At 54.8% G+C, this 22459-nt stretch overlaps 1 protein-coding gene across 2 annotated transcripts; it reads left to right on the top strand.

The window, feature by feature from the left end:
- The first annotated feature begins 1107 nt into the window (after positions 1–1107).
- Wnt11 (Wnt family member 11) lies at positions 1108–19816 on the top strand. Of its 2 annotated transcripts, XM_048435072.3 has the most exons (6): positions 1108–1380; positions 4959–5141; positions 11973–12208; positions 13538–13815; positions 16302–16594; positions 19106–19816. In XM_048435072.3, the coding sequence occupies exons 2-6, from the start codon at positions 5059–5061 to the stop codon at positions 19278–19280; spliced, it is 1065 nt and encodes a 354-aa protein (XP_048291029.1). In that variant the 5' UTR covers positions 1108–1380; positions 4959–5058; the 3' UTR covers positions 19281–19816. The 2 variants fall into 2 exon arrangements, with proteins under 2 accessions (XP_048291029.1, XP_085539072.1); XM_085682946.2 differs by lacking the exons at positions 1108–1380; positions 4959–5141 and having other exon boundaries at positions 12071–12208; positions 13538–13651.
- The last annotated feature ends 2643 nt before the right edge of the window (positions 19817–22459 follow it).

The raw sequence follows: 22459 nt of genomic DNA, 5'->3' as shown, positions 1-22459 counted from the left end.
CCCAGCACCTGAACACCCCATCCAAAGCCCCCACTGCCATTCCACTCTTTAAAATGGGGCTGACTTCTTGTTTGTGTATGTAGTGTGTGTGTGTGTGTGTGTGTGTGTGTGTGTGTGTGTGTGTGTGTGTTTGCTGCTGCATGCCTGGGAACTGTATATGTGTTCTCACCGTGTGTGGAAACTTGTATGTTTGTGCATGAACGGTTTGAGGGCAGTCTGTGTTGAGTGCCAATCTAATGGCATGTGTATGACTACTCCACACCCATGGGCTACTGAGCAAGTGGGCATGGGATGTGTCCAGGTATCTCCTGAGAGTATGTTTGTAACCATTGTGATGGTTTGTCCCAGCCCAGTGTGCAAGACGGCTAGTTGGACTAGAAGGTTTCAGGGCCATTATGGATTGTGGGCACACCACACACACTTTTAGGCGTGTGTTTGAATATGCATGTGTGTTACCCCGGTGAAACCTGTGAACAACATTTCACTTGCAGCTACAAAGAGTTGGAAAAGTCTAACAGACAGCTTGGGAGACAGGGTTACATCTCAGGGGAAGTCCTCTCCAGGGCCATTTCGTTTCTGAAATCTGGTCCTCCGCTGGTACCCAGCCCCTACGGACCACTGGGTGGAGTTGCCCACAAGACTCCTCTACAATCAAGCCGGAGTCTAAGACTGTTTACAATGCACTTCATAGCAGAGCCCTAGCACCTCCTAGAAGCGAGCGCCCTTCTGAGATGCCTAGAAAGTTGGTCCCAGGATCAGGGCTACGGCAGAAGCACCGGGCTCAGGATCTCCAAAGCCTGCAGCAAGAGCGCTTTGTGACACCGGGCTCCTCACTGAGACCCAAGATAGACCCTCTGGCTGGTTTAGGATCTTAGCTGGTTATTTCAAGTTTTCGAGGTGGGCCTTTCGTGCGCCCGGCGCTCCGCTGGCACAGAGCAGGCACGCTTTCAACACTGTCTGTGGAGAGCAAGTTCCCTTCCATACTGCAATAGGGTGCGAAGTGTCCCGGAGCGCCGGGCGGGCGCCGCGGGTCCGAGGCGTCATATGGACCCCGCCCCCGCCCCGCGCGAGCCACCGGGTGGGGATTCGGCGCGCTGACGTGGGCGGATCAAAGCGGCGGTCCGCGCCTTATAAAGCGCTTGGGCGGGCGGGCGGACGCCGCAGATCATTCAGGGAGACTGGAGAACTCGGTAGAACCGTGAGCGCAAGCCAGAGAGACGAGCATAGCCAAGAGCTGCCGGCTTCAGCTCCCCGAGTGCCAGGATCCCTTGCGCCCTGCTGTGCGGCGTCTGGCAGAGACTGTCCTCGCTGCTCCCGCAGGCCGGGGCCGCATTCCCAGTTCCCGAGGGCGGCCGGAAGCTCCACGAGAGTACCCCGAAGGTGAGCAGTGGCCGTGGGGTGGGATCCGCTAGGGTAGGGAGAGGGGCGACTGAACGCAAGAGACCTCACTATTGGGCACCTACTCTCTGGGGAAGCAAACCAAAGTGGCCTTCGTTGCTCTTTTCCTCACCTCTCTTCTTGCAGCGTTCCGAGTAACTCCGCTTGGCGGACCACAGCTGATAGAATGACTCGGGGACCAGGGGACTGGGGGGAGGGGGTGGTCACCGGATGGGTTGGCTGTACGGTTCCTTCAGTTTTCCCCAGCTCTTTCGATTTGTCCCCCATCCCAGGACTCGGTCCCCTCCCTCGCAGTCTGCGGGTTGATGAGGTCACGCCCGAGCCATCCCGGGGGTGGGGGATTTGGATACTGCGACAGAGGGTGTGTGTGTGAGGAGGCGGAGGGGGGGGGGAGCAAAAAGCCGAGAAGTCCGCAGCTCCCACCAGAGCCGGAGGTGGGGCTCTCCGGGTGGTAATAAGGGCACCTAGAGGCAACTGGGAAGGGGTGGGGTGAATTTGTTTACCGACCTAAGCTCCAGGTTGGGGGGTAGTGAGGAGAGTCCTGCCCCAGCTCCGCGTCACATCTGGAGCCGCTCCCTCTCCGAACATCTGGCTGAGTTCCACCAGCCCAATACCTTCCACGCGTGGCACTGAGGTGCCTCCATGTCCCTCACGGTCTTTGGGAACGCAGAATCCGGCTCCAGCGGGTGGCAAGAGTTCCACACTCTCCCTTTCCTACTTTCCAAACACCGCGTCTCCGCAGTGACCTGGCGCAACATAGAATCTCGGCTGAGCTTAAGGCCGGGTCTCACGCAACCTCGCAGGTAACCTTGAAGCTGTAGCTCGGAGTCCCTGTCTCACCCTTTCCGTTTTTAGAGCTTCGCGGCCACGCTTCCAGAGCGTCCTGCTTGAGCGTTATACTGGTGCGGAAATTGTCCCTGCGCACAGCACCAAATCCTGGGCCAGTATGGCACATTGGGGTTGGGAGAGGTTTGGCAAATCCTTGCCGGTTAGGCCAAGCGGGGAGGCTACCTAAAGTGAAATTTCTTGAGCTCTCAACAGCCCCAAGCCTTAGGACCACCTGTTGGCAGCCAGGGCTAAAGTGCCTTTGGTGTCCAGCATTTGCACAACCCCGGGAGGCTCGTTCCTCCGACTGCTGCAAGCTAAGTAGCCTGGACTCATTGTCCAAGAAGAAGAAGAAAGGATTACTCTCTCTTTATCTATAAGCACCGCTGTTTTTCGCGGGCCCTTTATGAGACTGTCCCCAACGCAGGCTAGGAGCCCAGGCTGAAGTAAGAGGTTGCGTAGTCTGTTCAGGGCTAACCAAAACAAGTCTTATGAGATAACCAGGGCCAAGAGGGAAGTCACTCTGCACTTCATCCAAGACTGGAACATTAGAACCCAGAAAAAGGAGGGGACTTGCCCGAAGTCCCACTGTGTGAGGCCGGGGCAGATCTTTCTTCGAACCCAGGCTTAGCGCCCCCTGGCGGGCTGGGGACTCCCCAAGTCGAAAGCGCTCTGACCCTCAGGGCGCAAGCTGAGAGGGTGACCCAGCGGCTCGCATTGCTGGCCTGGACCTTCTTAGGCAGGACAAGAATAATGTCAGGATCCAGAGGCACAGGCCCAAAGGTGCTTCCTCAGCAAAGCGCCGTAGTGGCGGAGGAAGTCTAGGGCCGCTGGAGCTGCTGGGAAGAGCAGGGAGTAGCTGGAGGCCTGGGTACCTGTCTGCTGTGCACTCAGGGTCACCCCTCCGCTCACTAGGAGAGCTGAGCTGGACACTGACTCCTCGCTGTAAGTCCTTGAGCTTCCTTCTGAAACCAGCCCTTGCCCTTCGCTTCCCACTCAGGAATTCTGGGCGCCTTCGGCGATCCTACATTTACGGAGGGAACAAAGAGACAACGACGGGGTTTTGAGCCCACCCCCACCTCTGCCACGATCCTGCAAATACTTTTCTGGTTTGGGGAAGTGTGTAAACTTTCAATAGCGAGGGAAAGATTTGGATACCGAAGAGATGGGAGGAGGAGTCGGACTGCACCAAAAATTCCCCTGAGATCCCAGCCTAGACTCATTTGTGCCAAGCACTTCGGACCTGGGGGACTCTGTGGAGGACGGGAGGGGGAAAGTATTTCAAGGTTTTCTACTTGGATTCCTCTTGATTCTGCCAGAAGGCCCCAGAAAACTATGACGTCTCAAATCCCAGTGTGTGTGTGTGTGTGCGCGCGCGCGCGCGCACTCACACATGTACAAAACACATACATGTGTACAGGCTACACAGGTATGCGTTATAGTGGATACAGACAGAAGAGGATTAGACGAAGATCAGGAAGCTGAAATCCAGTTCTTTGTTTTTATAAAAGGGAAAACTAAGGCTGGGGTGGTTGAGGGTTTGCCCAAGCTCACAGAGCCAGATGAAAACCGCTCTTCCCTGTTCCAGCGACCTCCACGCCAGCACTTCCCCCAAGTCTGGCACCTCCTTCTTCAGACTCTGTAGACCCTTTAGCGAGGAATCCCTTTGTCTTTGCTCCTTGGAAGGGGAGAAGGGCTGTTCATATTCGGGGCGAACGCCAGGTGTTGGTAAATTTGGGAGAAGCCGGGAAGGGAGTTAATGAGGTGAGAATGATGAGGGGGGCAAGCCTCAGAAAGCAGCTCCGCAGTGTGCAAGCGGGCGGGGTAGCGGCTCCTCCGCGGCCCTAGCTCGCCGCCTGGCGGTCCCAAGCAACCTCTTGCAGGTCTGGAGCGTCCCAGCTCCGCTAAGGAGCTCTGGCGCTACCTAGTCCCCATCAGGACGCTCAAGTGGGATGTCTGAAGGGGCGCTTCAGCCTCTCCAGAGTCCTCAGTGTGTAAAGAGCATCCACCACCGTTCCGGTTTCCAATTTCCCTTTCCCATACTGAAAAGTAGGTGCCAAAAGGAGACAAGTCTGTTTTCTCCCTAACCTGACCCGCGAGGCACAGGTAGACGAGATAGCTGAACAGTCCAGCACCAACCGGGTCGTTTTCCCATCTCTGAACTCTGGTTTCCTCGACTGAGATGGAGGGGGTGATAATACTGATCCCAGGACTAGGAGGAGTAAAGGCGATCACACTAGGAGACTTCTCAGCAAAAGGGAAACTGGGGGTGAAACATAGAATCACTAAAGCTGCAATAACTAATAATCAATATCGTGGATTCTAATAGCCTGAATCCCTTCCCGAATCAGCTGCCTTGGCCCAGCACCCTCGTTCCTCTTTTTGCGGGGTCGCTTTCATCAGTTTGTCAGTGTGCGTTTTGGGCGGGTGTTGCCTGCGGCTTGTGGTCCTCTCCAGGTTCTCTTCTGGGTCTCCCCGAGCACCTCCGTTCTGCGGCACCCTGTCCTTCCTGGGAGGTATAGCTCTGGATCCGGCCTGGGAGACACGCCCTCGGCCGCGCTCTCTGTTCTCACCTAATCCGAGCCTGACGCCGGCGGGTCTCGGGCGGTACGGGGCGGGAGCGGACGCCTGCTTTGCTGGGCCTCCCCGGCTCGACCCCTCCTTTGTAATTTGAATAAAACGCCTCCCGGCCAGCGCACCGCCTTAACCCGCCACCCCGCTCTTCCCGACTGCAGGCGGCGTGCGCGCAGGACCGGCAGTGGTGGCCTGCAGACGGCAGACTTCGGCGGGGCTCCGGCAGGGTGCGACCCCCGAGAGCGCCGGGCGCGCGCGACGATGAGGGCGCGGCCGCAGGTCTGCGAGGCTCTGCTCTTCGCCCTGGCGCTCCACACTGGCGTGTGCTATGGCATCAAGTGGCTGTAAGTAGGACCCTGCCTTCACTCCAATGGGCCATGGGGAGAGCGGCTGGAGAGGCTGGGTGAGCGCACCAAAATCTGCGAGGCCAAGTTGGTTTGGATGTTGGGGACCATTGATTCTTAAGCTTCGGCCACCTCCTTTGTGGAATACCGTTCTTACCCTCTCTGGTCTTGCGAAGTGAATGAGGGGATTTTCTCATCCAGGCCAGGCTTGCGCAAAGGCCAGGAAGGGACTTCGGAAAGATTCTCACCAAGGGGCACAATCCAGAGGGTCTACTCAGTGCGGAACACAAGGGGCAGCTCGGGATCGTCAGCCCCCTGAAAGGTCTGCAAAGACACTTTTGACCCCTCCACCTGGCGACCTTGGGAGAAGTGTCAACCTAGCTCTACCTCCTGGGGCCTCCGTGTGCTCGTCAGCCAGAAGGATAGTTAGTACTGGCTCTCTGGTATCAGATAAGAGGCTCCCTGGGGAGCTCCTGAACTGCCAGAGGCTGTGAGCACACGTGCAGGGTGTCCTGTCGGGATTAATGGTCGCTGGAGGCAATTTCCCCCCTTGGTTTCCCAGTGAAGTGGCTGCTTCTCCTGTGGTGCCTGCTAGAGGCAGCGGAGAAAGAGTGGGGTTGAGGGAAAAGCAGTCCCTTCCCGAAGGAGCTGCCCCTGGGCTGGGAGAGATAAGCCCAAACTGTAAATAACTTTCCAAGCGCTTTAGGAGTGGGGGCTTGGGAGTTCAGAAGGGGGGCTGCCTGCTTGGGTTACCCATGTGGGTTACAGAGATTTCCCACAGCTTGCCATTTTCAGGCGCAGAAGTGGGGAGTTCTACACGTGGGTGCTGTGGAGGAGACTCCCAGAGGACAGCACCAGGGTGGGGAGAGTCCAGAACGGATGGATGTGTTAAGTCTTTCCTTACTTGGGTCATGTGTAGGGAGCCTGCAGAAAAAACAAGGGGTAGATTATGGCTCCTGAAGAGAGTCCATGGATTAGCTGGAAGATAGGACACTGGACCTCTGGGAAAACAGTCTTGAGGTCACCGGTCCAACCTTTCTGGTGCTGAGTTATTGATTAAATAATTCAAGAGGAATCCCATCCCCATGTCTTCTGGCTTTCAAGAGAGGTGGTCTGCCCTGTGGGTCTCCTCCTCCCACCTCCTCCTGCTGCTCCTAAGCACGCTTGCTCATTCTTGCCGCAGGCAGGACACAAGCCATCGAGAGCACCACCACTGTTTTTCAGACCAGGAGGTGAGGGAGAATAGAAAGGCATTTGCTGAAAGGTGCATGGGTCTTACTTCATGGCTGAGAACCAGGCCTGGGTGACTCATTTTGCTCATAAAGAGCCCTGGGGCCAACGCTCTTGTCCCTCTTTCCCTGTCCTACAAAGAGAATATTGAGGTTCTAGGATGTATGTGATACCTTCAGTCCCAAGCTGGCACGTGCTGGGTGGGGGTTGGGGAGTTGGCTGGGAGCAACACCCAGTTTAGCTCCACCCCAAAGTCTAAGCCCTGACTCAATGGGACAGCTCAGTGTCTGCCTTCAAGATGTGCCCCCAGGGAGGACTTAATGGGCAGCAATGGAATGTGAAGCACATGTCCCAGGAGGAGAGCATGGACAGAGGCAGGAGCATCCCCTGACCCTTCTTGCTGGGGTTGCAGGGGTGGGGGTGCACAGTGCCTTGCAGGTAGCGTCCTGTCACTGCTCTGAGAGTTGTGGGCCTCTGTCGGATTTGTTAGCACTCTTGTGAGAGGAGTTGGTTCACAATCAGGAAGTGAAGGGACAGAGAGGCTAAGTAACTGCCACAAGGGTCACATGCTGGTTCTCAGTGACAGTGAGGTTGAGATCAGAACCCAAGCAGAGGGCTCAGGAGCTAAACTGTGATAATGGTTGATAATTGCTGGAGGTGGAAGACAGGGAAGGAAAGACTTGGGAGGGGAAGGGAAGCGTAAGGATAGTAGAACCAGGCTGGGTGGCACAGGCCAGTAGTCTCAGTTACTGAAGAAGCTGAGGCAGGAGGATCACAGATTCAACACCTACCTGGGCTACAGATGAGTTGAAAGCCAGCTTGAGCAATGGAGTGAGACTCTGTCTTAAAATTAAATATATATGCATACATATATATTTATATAATTTATACATATATATAAAAGGGCCTGTGAGACCCAGGATTCTCCCCCTCAGGGAAGTAGTAGGCATCAGCAATTGTTCACACAGATGCAGTCTTGCTGTGTGTTGCATGCTGTTTTCCACAAACCCACAATTTGTTTCCATCTTCCAACCTATGCTGTGTGTTCAGTTTCCCTGAGCAGGAGGAGAGGAAGACTTTGGAGGTTCTTTTTGTTTGTTTGTTTGTTTGTTTTGTTTTTAGAGACAGGCTTTCTCTGTAGCTTTGGAGCCTGTCCTGGAACTAGGTCTTGTAGACCAGCCTGGCCTCAAACTCACAAAGATCCTCCTGCTTCTGCCTCCCGAGTGCTGGGATTAAAGGCGTGCACCACCACTGCCTGGCGCTTGGAGGTTCTTAAACAGTTTTATAGCAGATGAGGAGCGGAGCAGGGCTTTCAGTTGGGCCGTTGGTAGAAGGAAGTCTCGGGACTGTTGTGCAGTGGGGGTGGGGACTCAGGGCCAGCTGTCCTGGGGACCATGTGCTTGGGCTTGGAAAGTGACTCGGAGATGAAAGGGACATTTGACACAGGCACTGAAACCAGATGTGGCTCGGTGACCTGAGGTGCCCACCTGGTGGGCTTCTGGGATGGACGGCATAAACAGGTGGTATGGGGGAGAGGGGAGCAGGGTCAGAACTTGACTGCCTAGAGACATGCTGAGAGTCTTGAGGGAGGGCACTACCTCCAAAGCCAGAGGTGGGGCAAATCATGATGAGTTTGTGGGGGGGGGGGAGCAGGTGTGAGCCTTTTGTCCCCTCTGGGGGAGGAGGGGAAGGAAAGACCCCGGGGCCAGCTGAGGGGCCCTTGGAAGCTGTCCTCAGAGCAGCTGACCTCGCTGAACCTGCTACTCAGCAAGGGCAGGTCCTCTCTAGGAAGAGCCTGAAGAGGCTCTAGAAGGCATGCAGCTGCTGTGAAGTGGGGTAGAGAGTGCCAGCCTTGGAATCTGTGCTTAGCTGGAGTGGTCACCTTCTGCCAGGCAGACCTTGGGCAAGACTTCAGCCTCTCTGTACCTCGGCTCCTCAGCTCTGTTGGAATCCTGGCCTGGGGTCTGTGAGGTCTAGCTTCTAGCTGGGCTCTGCCTCTGTTGTTGCATACAGAAGTGGACAAGTCCGGCTCTCTCTCCTATGGGTTGGCAGTCTTTGGACGCTCCTTTCCACTCTGGCTAGCAAGTGTCTGAGCAAGGCAACCAGTCAGGGCCCTCCTTAAGGGAGGATGGTCCCGTGAATACGGGGTGGAGCAGGGGTCTCTGAGGTCTAGGCAGTCTGCTAGGCAGGGTTGGATCTTTAGCTTATAGACTTCCTGCTCTTCATCCAATGCCCTTCACCCATCTGTGAAAAATAGGAAAGGAGTTGGCCTTGTTCATCAAGGCACTAAGATCCTAAGACAAGTTTCTAGGAGGAAGTCAGCCCTGCATTCCCTGGGACTCTCCTAGGCGCTGGTAGCTTCAACCTCAACCTAACCAGGTATCCTCAAAAGCCCTGGTTCTTAGACCTAGCAAATCACTGAGGAGTTCCAACGCATCACCTAGGGAAAAGCTCCCCAAGGCCATTCCTGGGAGCCAGATAGAAGCACAGAGAAGGGCTGACCTTGCTTAGTTGGCCTAGATATTTTTTCTGCTTCATGGTTAACAGTCTGGGATGTAGGCCAGGACAGCCCAAAGCCTGGTAGCATGTTTGTTAAATAGGTTTAGGGAATAGGCTCTCCCACCTTCCTGGGGTCAGCAGGGTCCACAGAAACATAACCAAAGGACTACTTTCACTGGCTAACTCTGAGGACCCTGAGGCATGCCGTATCCTTGACCAGGGTCTCCTCATTTTCTGAGTGAAGCTTTTGATATCAGGCCCCAAGCCCCTGTCAGGCCAACTCTGGGTGTGCTTCTGAGTTCTTTGGAGTCTTGTGCCCAAGGTAACTCTGAGGGTAGTTTGTTTTCACTTAGCATTGTGAGATCCAGACTGCAGAAAGACAGCAAGAGGCCTTGGTCCAGGGCACTCGAGGCTGTGAAAGATAGGTCCATAAGGAAGACTTCTTCTGTAAAGTGGCCTTATTTCAGTCAGGTACCACAGAACTGTCTGGACACAGGGCTACTGGCAACCCCAGGAAGACCCCCTCAGTGACTGACTAGCCAGGAAAGAAGCCCCATGGTGTGAGGAGGGAATGGCCCCCTTAGGACCTTAGGGTGGGAGGATCAATAGACCTGGAGATAGGCCCAGTGGATAGGGGATGGAAGACTGTGGCTCTCGAGGAGTGGAAGGAGCTTCCCAGCTGCATCACTGGAAAACACCTTCACCCACAGAACTATGAGCATTGAATACTATAAACTGGGAAACTGAGGCTGGGCACTGGCAGTGACTCACCTGGGTCACATGGTTAATAAGTAGCCTCGCCAGAACTTGAAGCCGGAGAACCCCAACTCCTGAATGAGAGAAGTCCCCCCCCCAACCCATGGCATAGACTCCCCAGTGAACTCTCGGTTCCCTTTTGTCCCCTCCTGCATCCTCTCCCCCCACATCCCCACTCCAGATAAACTGAAATGTTTCCAATTAGGGCTCTTCTGAACCAGACCTGCCTGCGAGCTGGCCATGGTGGCTCCCCCGCCTCTGCCTTAGTCCTGATTGCCTCCCCAAGGGGGCTCACTCACTCAGGTCATTACCGCTAATCAGCGGATGCCTGGGAAGCCCTCGCAATGCTTGGGGGGTGGAGCAGTAGGTGTATTACTGTGCCAGCTGCTTCTGGGGGTCCCATGGATGCCCGTGTCCCTCTGTCCCCAACAGTGGTCTGGCTACACTCTACCTGCCCCCTGGAAAGAGTTTCAAAGTATCCTGCTGAGTTAGCCCTCTGGGAGGTATCCTCATAGATAAAATACTGTTAGCCAGGCGTGGGGTAGGCAAATGCCTGGGGACTTCAGAGGGGAGATGGAGCTAGGGAAGCAGAGTCCCCCCAGATTTCCCCACTAGTTAGCCCCAGGTACTGGGGAGCACTGGGCACTGTACCTGAGAGTAGCTTCAACCCTCAGGAGCTGCCTGTACTGCTCATCAGGAAGGGCTCCATCAGCATCCCACTTCTTGGCTGGCACCCTACTTTTAGGTGAGCCTAGGGTAAAGCCAAGAAGACATGGGCTTGCATGCATTGTGTGCCTCTGGCCCATGGAAACCTTCCATTTTAACCATAGAAAACACAAAAGACCCAGCAAAGCGAGTAGGGAGAATGGAGTTGTGGGTCATACCCACCCAGGCCCTGACAGCTTGTTAGGAAGCAGGTAAGCCTTGCTGGCCATGTTGGGAAAGCTGGACTCCTGGGCTGTGGACAGCTGCTGCGGTGTGCTGAGGAGAGGCAGATCCACACAGGGACCATTTGCCTCTGCAGTCTGAGTCCACACAGGTGGACTTCACAGGTGATACCACCGGACCAAAAGGATCTGCTTAGGCCTGGAAGCCATTGTTCCCTCTCATGGTTTGGACTGGTGTGGGCCAGTTTCGAAGGGAAGAACATGGCTTAGGACACTCACCTCTGATCCTAGGCTAGGTAAGGCATCCTAACCACAAACGCCAGGCCGGGCCTTCTGCCTTCAGGGGTCTGCTTCCTGTGGCTATATTCTGTTTCTGTATGGGGTAGGAGCAGAGGGAGTTATATGGTGGGTGGAGTGTGGCAAACAGGCAGAAAGAAACCAACTTATCAAAAATTACCTCATTTGGCCTTCGCCAGGACTTTGCGGCTGTTCAAAAAGGAAGAGCAGTACACTCTCGTCTGCCAACATGGAGGAAATTCAGTCTCTTCACTCCTTTGGATCTAAGACTTCCTTGGCAATGAGCTGAGGCTACCAAGTCTAGGATCACAGGCATGTGTCTCTATGCCTGACATGAGCACATTATCTTATTTAAGCCTCCCTGTTTTCTTTTGAAGTAGATCATTGCTGCAACTGAGGGCCATGAGGCCCAGAGAGGTTAGGTGATTTGTCCAAGTCACACAGCAGTGTCTCAAGCGTGTGCCTTTCCCTAGGCTGTCTAGGAGCTGAATGTCTGGGGCCTTTCTGTGTCATTGCTGACGGGTCCTTAGACTAAATGTTCCTGAAGACCAGAGGGGACCAGTGATCCTTGAATGTCTGGACTAGGCACTGAATTTTTTAAAATTCTGGATGGCCCTAAACTTCAGTGTCCTTGAGTTGTTGACGAGCAATCCTTTGCACGGGTGTGGACTTTACTACGGTGATCAGTGGTGTGGTAGAATCGCACGCAGTAATGGTGTAAAGCTCTTAACGCACAGTGTGCAATAGCGTAAGGGTCTAATTAATAGCACGTGTAATTATTACGAGACTCCAGCCCTGGTTCTGGCACACAGCTACCGGTGCTGAATGAAGGGAAGGAGCTTAGTAACTCATGGCCAGGAGGTCTGAGGCAGTGGCTGGAAGTGTTTTTGCAGACTGCAGACATGTCTATTCCTAAAGCAATTATACGATTCAGGCGGGATAAAGGATGTGATTCTCTGTTAGGATTAGGGTGTGAGGCCCAGAGAGAGATAGTGTTATGTCCAAATAGCAGGTGGTTGGGCTAGGGCAAGCAAACCGTTGCTCTGCCACGTGACTCTTGGCAAAAATAATTCTGAGTCTGTCCGCGGGGAGAACTGACCTGCGGACCAAACGCCCCTCACACCTTGTCTTTTTTCCATTTGGTGGTTTTCGGGGTATGCAGAGCACTGTCCAAGACGCCAGCAGCTCTCGCGCTCAATCAGACGCAACACTGCAAGCAGCTGGAGGGCCTGGTGTCTGCGCAGGTGCAGCTCTGCCGCAGCAACCTGGAGCTCATGCGCACCATCGTGCACGCGGCGCGGGAGGCCATGAAGGCCTGCCGCAGGGCCTTCGCCGACATGCGCTGGAACTGCTCCTCCATCGAGCTCGCCCCCAACTACCTGCTTGACCTGGAGAGAGGTATGGGCTGTGGGGCGCCGCGCTGCTGTGGCGGGAGGATCCCAGCGGAAGCTCTGTGTGTTTGGATAGGTGCGTGGATTCATGGGTGGACGGATGAGCGACAAGATGGATGGTTACACAGATGGATAAGCCATGGCTGGGCGGACGCTTGAGCGGATGAGTCATTCATAGATATGGGTTTCAGGCACTAACTGCGGAATGAATAAATATTAATGGGTGAATATATCAGCACATACATTGGCCCGAATAACGCTTCGGGACACACATGTGCTATAATGCACGGATGAAGGAAGGATATTGCCATAGACTGCACCAAGGTGGCTCCCTGCTGTTCTGAAAGCCATGTCAATATAAGGAGACTGGTGGATAGCCCGCCCCTGGGCAGACAGGTGGACCTAGGCAAACCTGGTTGGCAGGAACTGCTTTGTTGCACAAAGTAGTCTGGGCAGCAGCAGATAGCTTTGAAGCAGGCTTCCAGGAGGGAACCTGAGTGCACACAGGCTAATGCCCCACACAACCGCTTTGTCAAGCATCCAGGCATCACAGGGTCTCAGATCAGTCCTTACGCCCGCCTTGCTGAGATGTCGGAACACCAGGGAAGGCTTGTCAGGTGGGCTCTACAGTTAAGGAAATTGAGGTTCTGTAGGGGTGGTAACTGCTAGTTATGAGACAGGGCCAGGATTCAGATGTGGGACCAGGACGGCCTGGAATGGAGTGGGACCCCAGTGGCTCATTCCTGGGGCTCTGTCACAGTGTCCTTGTCCTGCATACTGGCTGCCTTCAAACGATGGACATGTCCTGTCCCCAGCTGTGAGTAGCGCCCAGACTGTAATCCCACTGCTTGAGAGGCTGTGGCAGTAAGATAGCTCCAAAGCAGCCTGGCAGAAGCCGCGAGTCTGTGAATGAGTTCTCAGCAGGGCTATGCTGTCTCCCTGGGTCCCGGGAAGCTCCTGGTGGCTGTGGGTATTCTGCAGTACTCGAGGTCCGTGACAAGCAGCCCATATGTCATGTGGTGCCCCCATCTGTGTCTGTGCATCCCAAGTTCCCTCCTGCTCTAAGAACACATGACCAGGATGGTCTCATCTTAACAGTGAGATTCTCTCGCAAAGACTGGGTTTCTAAATTGACTCTTAGTCCTGAATTTCCACCAGGGCTTAGGGGGCTGAGGTTCTTGCTTACGTAAAGCACCCTGTGACTAGCAGGCTGGTAGCCCTTGCCAGTCCTTCTGCACTGCTCTGGGGACAGCTGGGTCCCTCTGTGTTGTCCTCTGTAAGGGTGGAGTAAGATGACCTCAGGCCAAGGCCCCGCTAACCCTCACCTCTCCCACAGGTACCCGGGAATCAGCCTTCGTGTATGCCCTGTCGGCCGCCACCATCAGCCACACCATCGCCCGGGCCTGCACCTCTGGCGACCTGCCCGGCTGCTCTTGCGGCCCTGTCCCAGGTGAGCCACCCGGGCCCGGGAACCGCTGGGGAGGATGTGCGGACAACCTCAGCTACGGGCTCCTCATGGGGGCCAAGTTTTCCGATGCTCCTATGAAGGTGAAAAAAACGGGATCCCAAGCCAATAAACTGATGCGTCTACACAACAGTGAAGTGGGGAGACAGGTAACCACCCCCCACCTGCCCCAGAGGGTGTGCCTGGGCCACTGGCTGGAGAAGGGCCCGCCCCATGGTGGGCCCCATGAGGGTGTGGGAGAGGGGATGGATTGGGACCCTGCTGCTCTCCCCTCTCTAGAGTTCAGGCTCGCCTGCCCCTTCTCCTCCCTGGGTTGCTCCAAGCAGAGGGAACAATGAGCTGGGAGCCCAGAGCTCTGAGTTCTGCCCTTGGCGCTGGCCCTGACTTCCTGCAGGGTGACTTACTTCCTCTCTGGCCTGGTTCCTTCCCAACTGTAAAGCAGGGTGGGCCCTCCTGCAAGTTCCTCAGCCTTCCCTAAGGACAGGGAGGGGGCTGGACCACAGACTTTACACTACACCCCCTCTTTGTAATGGGGAGGGGTATTCTATGCTGCCTTGAGAACATGGTTTCCCCAGCATCTGCTACCAGTGTCTCCCTGTTTCTCGCTTACTACCCAAAAGACTGGGCAAGTGTGGGAATGAATGAACCAAATTAAACTTTTACATGTATGTATATGCGTGTGCGTGCGTGTGTGCGTGTGTGTGTGTGTGTGTGTTTTAGGTGAGAGTACAACTTGGGAGAGTTGGTTCTCTCCCACTGGGTTCTAGGGATCCAGCTTAGGTCTTCGGGGTCCGCGGCCATCACCTTTACTTCTGAACGATAAATTGTGGTGTGACCAATCTGTGGTGTGACCATGCGTTCCCTGCTCTATTCTTTCCCTCCTGGGATCCCAGAACAACCCCCAGAAGGTTCTGTTGTCCCTTTCTCACCGATAGGGGAAGGCCCCAGGAAGAGTGTCCTATGTAGCAGAAGGAATCTCTCACATGGTTTAGCCCTGGTGGCTCAGTCAGGAACACATGGTCTGAGGAAGTCGAATCTGTGCAAACCCACCCACCTTCACCTGTCCCTGGTGACCCTTGAATGTCCAGGTTATCCTTGGACAGTCTGGGAAAACTGAGATCAGATCACACTAGCCAGGAGCTCCTGCCTCCCAGCCCTGGGACTGTCCCCATTGTGGGAACCCAGAGAGCTTTTACCTAGCTCAGCCTCCAGCTGGGTTGCTTCCCGCCCTCCCTCCCTACCCCGAAACTCAAGTGCAGTGCAAGAGGATACTTAGTTTCCATCTCAGGACACATCAGTCTGTTCTTAGAGCCACCTGCTATCGGCGAATGCTGTTCCCTGTAGTACAGGGCTGTGTGAGAATTAAATGACATCAGAACCAGGCAATTTAGCACCTGCCCTTGAGTGTCCAGACCTTTTCTGACCCAATTCAAGGATCCGAGCTTCAAGGCTCTGTCCCTGGTGCCTGTGCCTCCTTCTTCTCCCTCCTAGGCTTCTAGCAAGTTCCAGATTTTATACCTAGTATGCTTTCGGAGTCTCCATTTCCTGTTGCAATGATAAGGATGGTCCCTGACACTTTGCCTAGCTACCCACCAACTCACTGACTGACTGAGGGACTGGAGCAAGGCCAAGCCAATCTTCGCCTCAGTTTCCTCAGCCACGTGATGCAGGGTGTGAGTACAGGTGACCCATGACCCTTGCAGGACAAGGGAGAGGGAAGTGTCCTGTGAGCAGGGGTTTGAAGAGCCAAACAGAAAGGTCCTTAGAAGGTGTTTGACCTCTGACCCTCAGACACCAACAGGAAAATGAGGCCCAAGGAAGACTTGGGGGGAGAGTCGTTTCTCAGTCCAGGGCTGGATCCTGCCTAACGGCCTGGCCCAGGGGTTTCCAGTTTCCCCCACAGCTCTGATTTAAACTGCATGTTCAGAGCCAATATTGATTTAAACTGTTATAACCCACACACCCCTTGGTACGGCTCATTTAACCCTTACAACACTCATCCAGGGAGCAGCAGCATGCCAGCTTCAGACTTCAGAGCAGAGATGCTGGGTGGTGACAGTCACCTGGCAGCTGTGAGTGGGTCCAGAAAGAGGTGCACCCCCATACTGTCTTCTTCCTGTCTCACCATCCTTCCCCAGCTGCCTTCCTTCTTGCTTTTCTTGCTGCTCTTTGGGCAAGCCTCTAGTAAGTCCTGGTTTTGTGGGAGAGAGAAGGCGTGGAACAACTGAAAGTCAGCTTTTGGAATCACTGTCAGATGTAGGTTCAAATCCCAGCCCCGCAATCTTCTTACTGCAAACTTGGGGGTCAGACATGGCATATCCACGCCTTCCTGTCGAGGGCAGGGCAAAGAGTGGGTCTCCCGGATGGGCTGTGGCAGCTGTGTTAGGACATTTGTGCTGAGTGTATATCTGCGAATGCCACTCTTCCTGCCTACCCCTCTCAGCTGCCCTGGAGTGGAAGCATGACCCCCACCCCCCGACTTTAGTGCCAAATGCTCCATCCCTTGAGGATCCAGTGGGACATGAACCCCCAAGAATCCCCAGGCATGAATCCCAGGGGAGCCAGAGCCCTGACAGGCCAGGGAGGGGTTCTGGCCATCCCGCCGACATCCCGCCGACACCCCGCCTGTCCACAGGCTCTGCGTGCCTCCCTGGAAACCAAGTGTAAATGTCATGGAGTGTCTGGCTCCTGCTCCATCCGCACCTGTTGGAAGGGGCTGCAAGAACTGCGGGATGTGGCTGCTGACCTCAAGACCCGCTACCTGTCGGCCACGAAGGTGGTGCACCGGCCTATGGGCACCCGCAAGCACTTGGTGCCCAAGGACCTGGATATCAGACCTGTGAAGGACTCAGAACTGGTGTATCTACAGAGCTCCCCGGACTTCTGTATGAAGAATGAGAAAGTGGGATCCCACGGGACCCAAGACAGGTAGGTGCCCTGCCACCTACACCCACGCCGCACTCAGGGCTGGGCCAAGCACAGTGGTGACTCAGCACTTGGAGAGTAGAGTCCTTGCCCAGTGTCGGGAGGAGGTTCCAGGGAGACCGAGGGGACTTGGGGATAGAGGCTGATGGCCCCACCTTCTTCCTAGATGGGAGGTAACAGGGGCAGTACTGTATGACAGGGACTAGGAAGAGCTGCCCAACAGAAACAGGAGCTCAGTGGATGTCCCACGGACAGGTGAAGGATAAATGCCCCTCCTGCTGGTTGGACAAAGGAGGAACTGAGAGGCACAGGAGAGGTGCAGGCAGCATCCAACCTAATGCAGCCGAGAAAGTACCCAAAGCAGAGCGGATGAACTGTCCCCTGATAAGTGCCCGCCTGGCAGACTCTAGTCCTCCCGTGTCCCCTGGGGACTATGTAGGTTGGGCCTGGGGTCTCCATAGCTGGCCCAACCCTGGCTCTGAATAGGGAGACAGGAAAGACAAGGAAGGGGACCGTGACTGTGTGCCTGGTGGGGCTGTTACGAAACTAGTGGCTGCTTTCGCAGAGAGGGTTCCTGAGAACCTAGGGAAGAAAGTTCTATGATCAGAGGCACCTGGGCAGCTAGCTGGCCATCCCCAAGGCTTGAGGGAGCCTCAGCTAAGGATTTGATTAAACCGAGTTTCCCCGAGGTACACGGCCGGGGAACTCTTTTATTAAGGAGCTGCTCACAGCATTCCACGAAGCTGGTGCTCACAAGGTTAGGGAAATACGAAGCAGAGAGCGGGTGTCTGGGAACATGTCTGGCACATAGTTGGTGCCCGGCCAGCTTCTGCTTCCTCCGCAGCCCACGGTCTTGCCTGTGAGAGGGGAGGGCCGGTTTGGGGCTCTGTCCCTATGGGCCGGGGCTCTGTGAGGAAGAGGCCCAGGCTCCCATCTGGAGGCCAGATTGAGGGGGTGGGCAGGGTGGAGATGGAGTGGGTCAGGCAAAGGAGACAGGAAGGAGCGTGAGTCGGCTTTGAAGCGGCAGGGTGAGTGTGAGCGGCTGAGAAGGGGAGTTGAATCTGTAACACACAGGGGCTGGGCACAGGGCCCTAGAGGACTTGGAGTGAGCAGAGAATCACAGAAGACTCTGCCTGCCTTGTACCAGCGAAGACTCTGCCCATAGGCTGTGGGTTAGCACCCTGTCTCCTCAGCCCTCTGCTGTTCTGTCCCCAACTGTATCCCTCAGACAAGTCCCTCCTTAGCGCTCACCCAATGGACAGTTCACCTGAATAGCTGCCTCTTTATCAGGCAGGCGGATGGACCTTCCTGGCTCCTCACCTCCTGCCATAGCTTAGGGGAGGAGGTTGAGCAGTAGCCTTGGCACCAGTGTTAAGAGAGAGAACTTTTGCGTGTCCCTCATTCCAGTGAGAGCAGCTGCTACCATGCATTGCATCTGCTTCACAAACAGAAGGGTGCGGAATGCCTCTGGGGAGGTGTCATTGCCACTGCGGGCTCTCTTAGACACCTGCATGCCTGCACTCAGCAGACCCAAGTGCCCAGGCCCAGCTGGCCTCCTGGGCTGTTCTCAGTGTTGCAGAATGTCTCCTGAGTTTTTTGATTGTGAAAATGACACTCACCTCCATTACAGCTTAATTAAAGATTAATTATAAAGGGAGGGGTCTGGGGAGGAGGTGCAATTGGTAAAGGTACCTGCCTTGTAAGTTTTAGGATCAGTCTGGCGGTGGTGGCACACCTTTAATCCCAGCACTTGGGAGGACAGACAGGCCGAACTCTGTGAGTTTGAGGCCAGCCCGGTCAGTCTACCGAACTGGTTCCAGGACAGCCAGCCAGGGCTGTCACACAGAGAAACCCTCTCTTGAACCTCCCCTCACCTGCCACAGGTGACGATCTGAGTTTATATCCCTACCACTTGCGTGACAGCATAAATCTAGAACCCTAACAGTGAGGTTGATGATGGAGGGATAGGAAGGTGCCCCGGAACTCACTGACCAGTCTTGCCAAGCAGATCCCTGGGCTCTGGGTTCAGTGAGGGATTCTTTCTCAATATGTAGGTAGGTAGGTAGATAGGTAGGTAGACAGACAGACAGACAGACAGACAGATAGACAGACATTCAATGTGGACCTCTGCCTCCAAATAAATACATGCACACATTTGTGCATACGGACTACTACCACACATATACTACATACACACATTTTTCTAAGGATTAAATATGAAGTCAGGATTAATAGGTATTGGTTTGAGAGTTCTTCTAGTATTTAGAAGAAGAAGAAGCAGAAAAACAAAAGGAAACCAGACAACTCAGGAAGTAAAATAGCCCCAACAGTTCCATCAGAGCTTATTGTAAACACAGGGAAGTTAGCAGGGAGGAAAGCCTCGGTTTCCCCTCAAACTGATCCCACTTCTTGCAGGGCTGGGCCAGCCACAATGGCCAGGGTGCAGGCTGCTTGGCAGGGAGAGGCAGGTGCTGGTGGTGACGACGCTCACTGACCTCTCGTTCCCACCCCCAGGCAGTGCAACAAAACCTCCAACGGCAGTGACAGCTGCGACCTCATGTGCTGTGGGCGCGGCTATAACCCCTACACGGACCGCGTGGTGGAGCGGTGTCACTGCAAGTACCACTGGTGCTGCTACGTCACCTGCCGCAGGTGTGAACGCACCGTGGAGCGCTACGTCTGCAAGTGAGGCTGCGCGCGCTTTGCCCCTGCGCAGGGGTGCCGATCCCCCCGAGGACCCACTGAAGGACCTGGAGACCCCGTGGACTTCCCTGCCGATCCCAGATGCCAGGCGTGGGAGGAGGCTTGTGCTGTGACTCCATTTGGAAGCCACCGGGAACAGGAGGCCTGGTCGCCCTGGGAGGGCCGGGGCATCAAAGGAAACCGATAGGATTAAAAATAACCTGGCAGCCTGGGGCCTGAGTGCCCACATGTTGCCTTCCAGGCTGCTCCAAAAAGCCAGGGCAGGGATGGGTAGGACTGTGTGCGTTTGACCTTTCAAGGCCAGAAAGACCAGCCTCCCAGAATGTTCTTTGGGACCCTGTGCCCACCACATGGAACCACTAACTTGGGTTGTAAATTTTTATTTTTCTTTCCCCTCTCCTTTGGGATGCGGGAGTTACAGAAATATTTATAAAATATAGCTTTTTCTTTGGGGTGGCTCACTTCAATTCCTCTTTATATATTATATATAAAATATATATATGATGGTTATATTTTAAACAACTGTGTGCAATGAATGCTGAGCAAGCCCCAGCCTGCCCCCAAATCTCTAGCTCCTCAAGTGAACCCAGAAGATCCTGGTCTGGTGGGAGGACTCTCCAGTTTCTAGACAAGGCGGCCTCCCATTGATGTCTCAACTCCACCCGGTCCCGGACCTGGTCCTGGCCTATTTCCCTGTCTGTGATCTGTTGGTCAAGGGTGAGGACAGACGTCTTGAAACATAAACCCAGTTGGCAGTGTCTTTATTCCTCAGGGATATTCTTACTACCACAGCACGGCCGTTGGCCTTGCTTTCAGACCCATTAAGCTGGCTGCAAAAGAAGCCACCCCGGGAAGCTGGGACTTTAGCGAGGTAGCCCTGGTGGGTTTTCGGTGGGACCCCAGACAGTGGAACTGGCTCCTACTGTTGCCCCATCTGTGAAGCTGGGAAAGATCCAGGCTCACAGCTCAAGCCTGGACCAGGCTTGTGGTAGAGGGCACGCTGAGATGCGGGGACCAGCAGGACATCTTCTCTTTCTCATTTTGGATGTGGGGCAGGAAGAACTGTTTGGGTTTGGCGTGAGTGTGGGGAAGGACGGAAGGCCAACCACAAGCCGGACTTCGGTGACACAAATGTAGACGGAGGTGCAGGTTGGATGAGCAGCCATTAGGTTCTGGGATTCTGGGGGAGGCCCGCTACAGAGTCACCTTTGCCATTACAGCTAAGTGAGTCGACTAGGAAAGCCAAGAGGACCTGTGATGTCTATCTACAGGCTGCAGGTGGAGAATCAAAGGAGCCAACGAGGGAGGGACAGCCAGAGAGGAGGCAAGAGCTGGGGTGGGGTGGGGCACCCCCCTCTGAGCAGTAGCTTCCTTCCTCTTTAAAGCTTATTAACAATGGAGACAAAAGTGCATCCAAAACTGAGGCTCCTCAGACTTGACCACAGCTTCCCTGCTGGCCTTGAATTTCAGAGCTGCGGTTCACAAGGCTTTGTTGTTGAACTTTCTGGTTGGCTAGGAGCTAGGCAACCAAGCAGGAGGCAGATCACTGGATCCCGGAGGGCTCCTTACCCCAGGCTTGGGGTTGAATCCTGCTGGATCCACTCAGCAGGGGGCAGGGCTTCATCTGGGCCACAGCAGCCCTGGAGTTTACTGTGTTCAGAGATATAGAACTCTGTACCTGCGGGTTTGGGAGTGAAACCTTCCGTCATGCCCTGGATAGCCCGTTTGTACCATCCTGAGTCAGGGGCGGTCATCGTAGACTCTGAACCCCTGTGTTGAGCAGCTTAGACCTGTGTGGGAGGCTGGCTAGAGTCTCCGGAGACAGGCCTGGGGAGAGACAAGACGGCGGGGAGGAAACAGGAACTTTCCAAGAGAGAGAAAGATTACTTTGTGGGAAAGGAGAGAATGGACAGATAAGGCCCTGTGGAGAGGTGGCTCAGGCCAAAGCAACCACACCATGTGGGGTCCGGCCCAGCCCCAAACATCTCTGCTGTGTTCTGCCACAGACCAGGCCCCGGACAGGAGTCCAGACCCAAGAGAAGCCAGATGTTGCACAAAGAGCATCACCCAGCATCTTGTTTACCCTCTTGTGCTGTGACTCCAGGCAACCTCTGGCCCTCTATGGGTTTCTGCGGCTGTTGTCTGGCTTTCCTAACTATTCCATGGCATAGGGTCCACCACCTCTGTTTTATTCATGAGCAAATAGGCTCATAAAAGGAAAAAATAATGCAGTTTAAGGTCATGGTATACCAGTGGCAAAGTCAGGATTCAGACTCCAAGCGGTCGGACTCCGACTTCTAAACCTGTTTCCGACTTCCTCTGCTGAGCGGGGCTTGGTGTCATACGGGAGGGAGAGAACAGTCCAGGACTGAGCAGTTTGGATGTCTGTGGCTCTACTGCCAGGCTCTCTCCGAATGAACTACTACTGAGCTGTCCCTGACTGTCCCCCAGGCCACCACCCACCTGCGGAGATGGCTGCAGGTGGAATCGTACTTTTAGCCGGTCCCCTTGCTCACATGACTAAATCAGTATCCTCTCCCCAGGCTGGTGGCTGCAAAGGACGCTTTCTTTTTCAGTCCCTAGATCTCCATTGCCTCACCCGCCTAGGCCTCGGGGTCAAAGTTAGGGGTGACTGAGGGAAGAGGAGCAGGGGAAAGGGGCTTGTCCACAGCCACGAAGCCGATGGGAGGGGCCTGTGGTCCGATGCTCCTGGGCAAGGCACAGATGACAGTAAGCCCCAAATGTTTATTTTATGTCCCCATGGCCTCCGCCTCCATAAAAGTGTGCTGGGCTCAAGGGAACTGAAGAGCAAGGGGCAGGCTGGGAGGCACAGGCTGCAGACAGCAGAGTCTGTGAACTTCAAGGTTCCTCCCAGCCTCTAGAGTCACAGTCAGGGGGCGTCTCCTTGACTCTGGGCCTCTTCTTGGAACCAGCCCAGGACACAAGGATGCTGATTCTCGCTTTCTCCACTAGGGGCACACAGTTTGTCTTGTGCCAGCCTCACTCACACCTCCTGTCCCAAGCACAGAGATCTATGTCCGGTCTCCTGTGCTGTGTCCCAGAGCCCAATCACATACTGTTAGGTGCCCAAATTCCATCCTCTGTAATACCTCTGGATTAAGAATGTCTATTTTATTTCCCCAAAATAACAATAATTAGCTCAGA

This window comes from Myodes glareolus, chromosome 24, assembly GCF_982192425.1.
Source record: "Myodes glareolus chromosome 24, mMyoGla1.1, whole genome shotgun sequence".
Taxonomy (NCBI): Eukaryota; Metazoa; Chordata; class Mammalia; order Rodentia; family Cricetidae; genus Myodes; species Myodes glareolus.
This window is presented reverse-complemented; position numbering and strand designations above follow the sequence as displayed.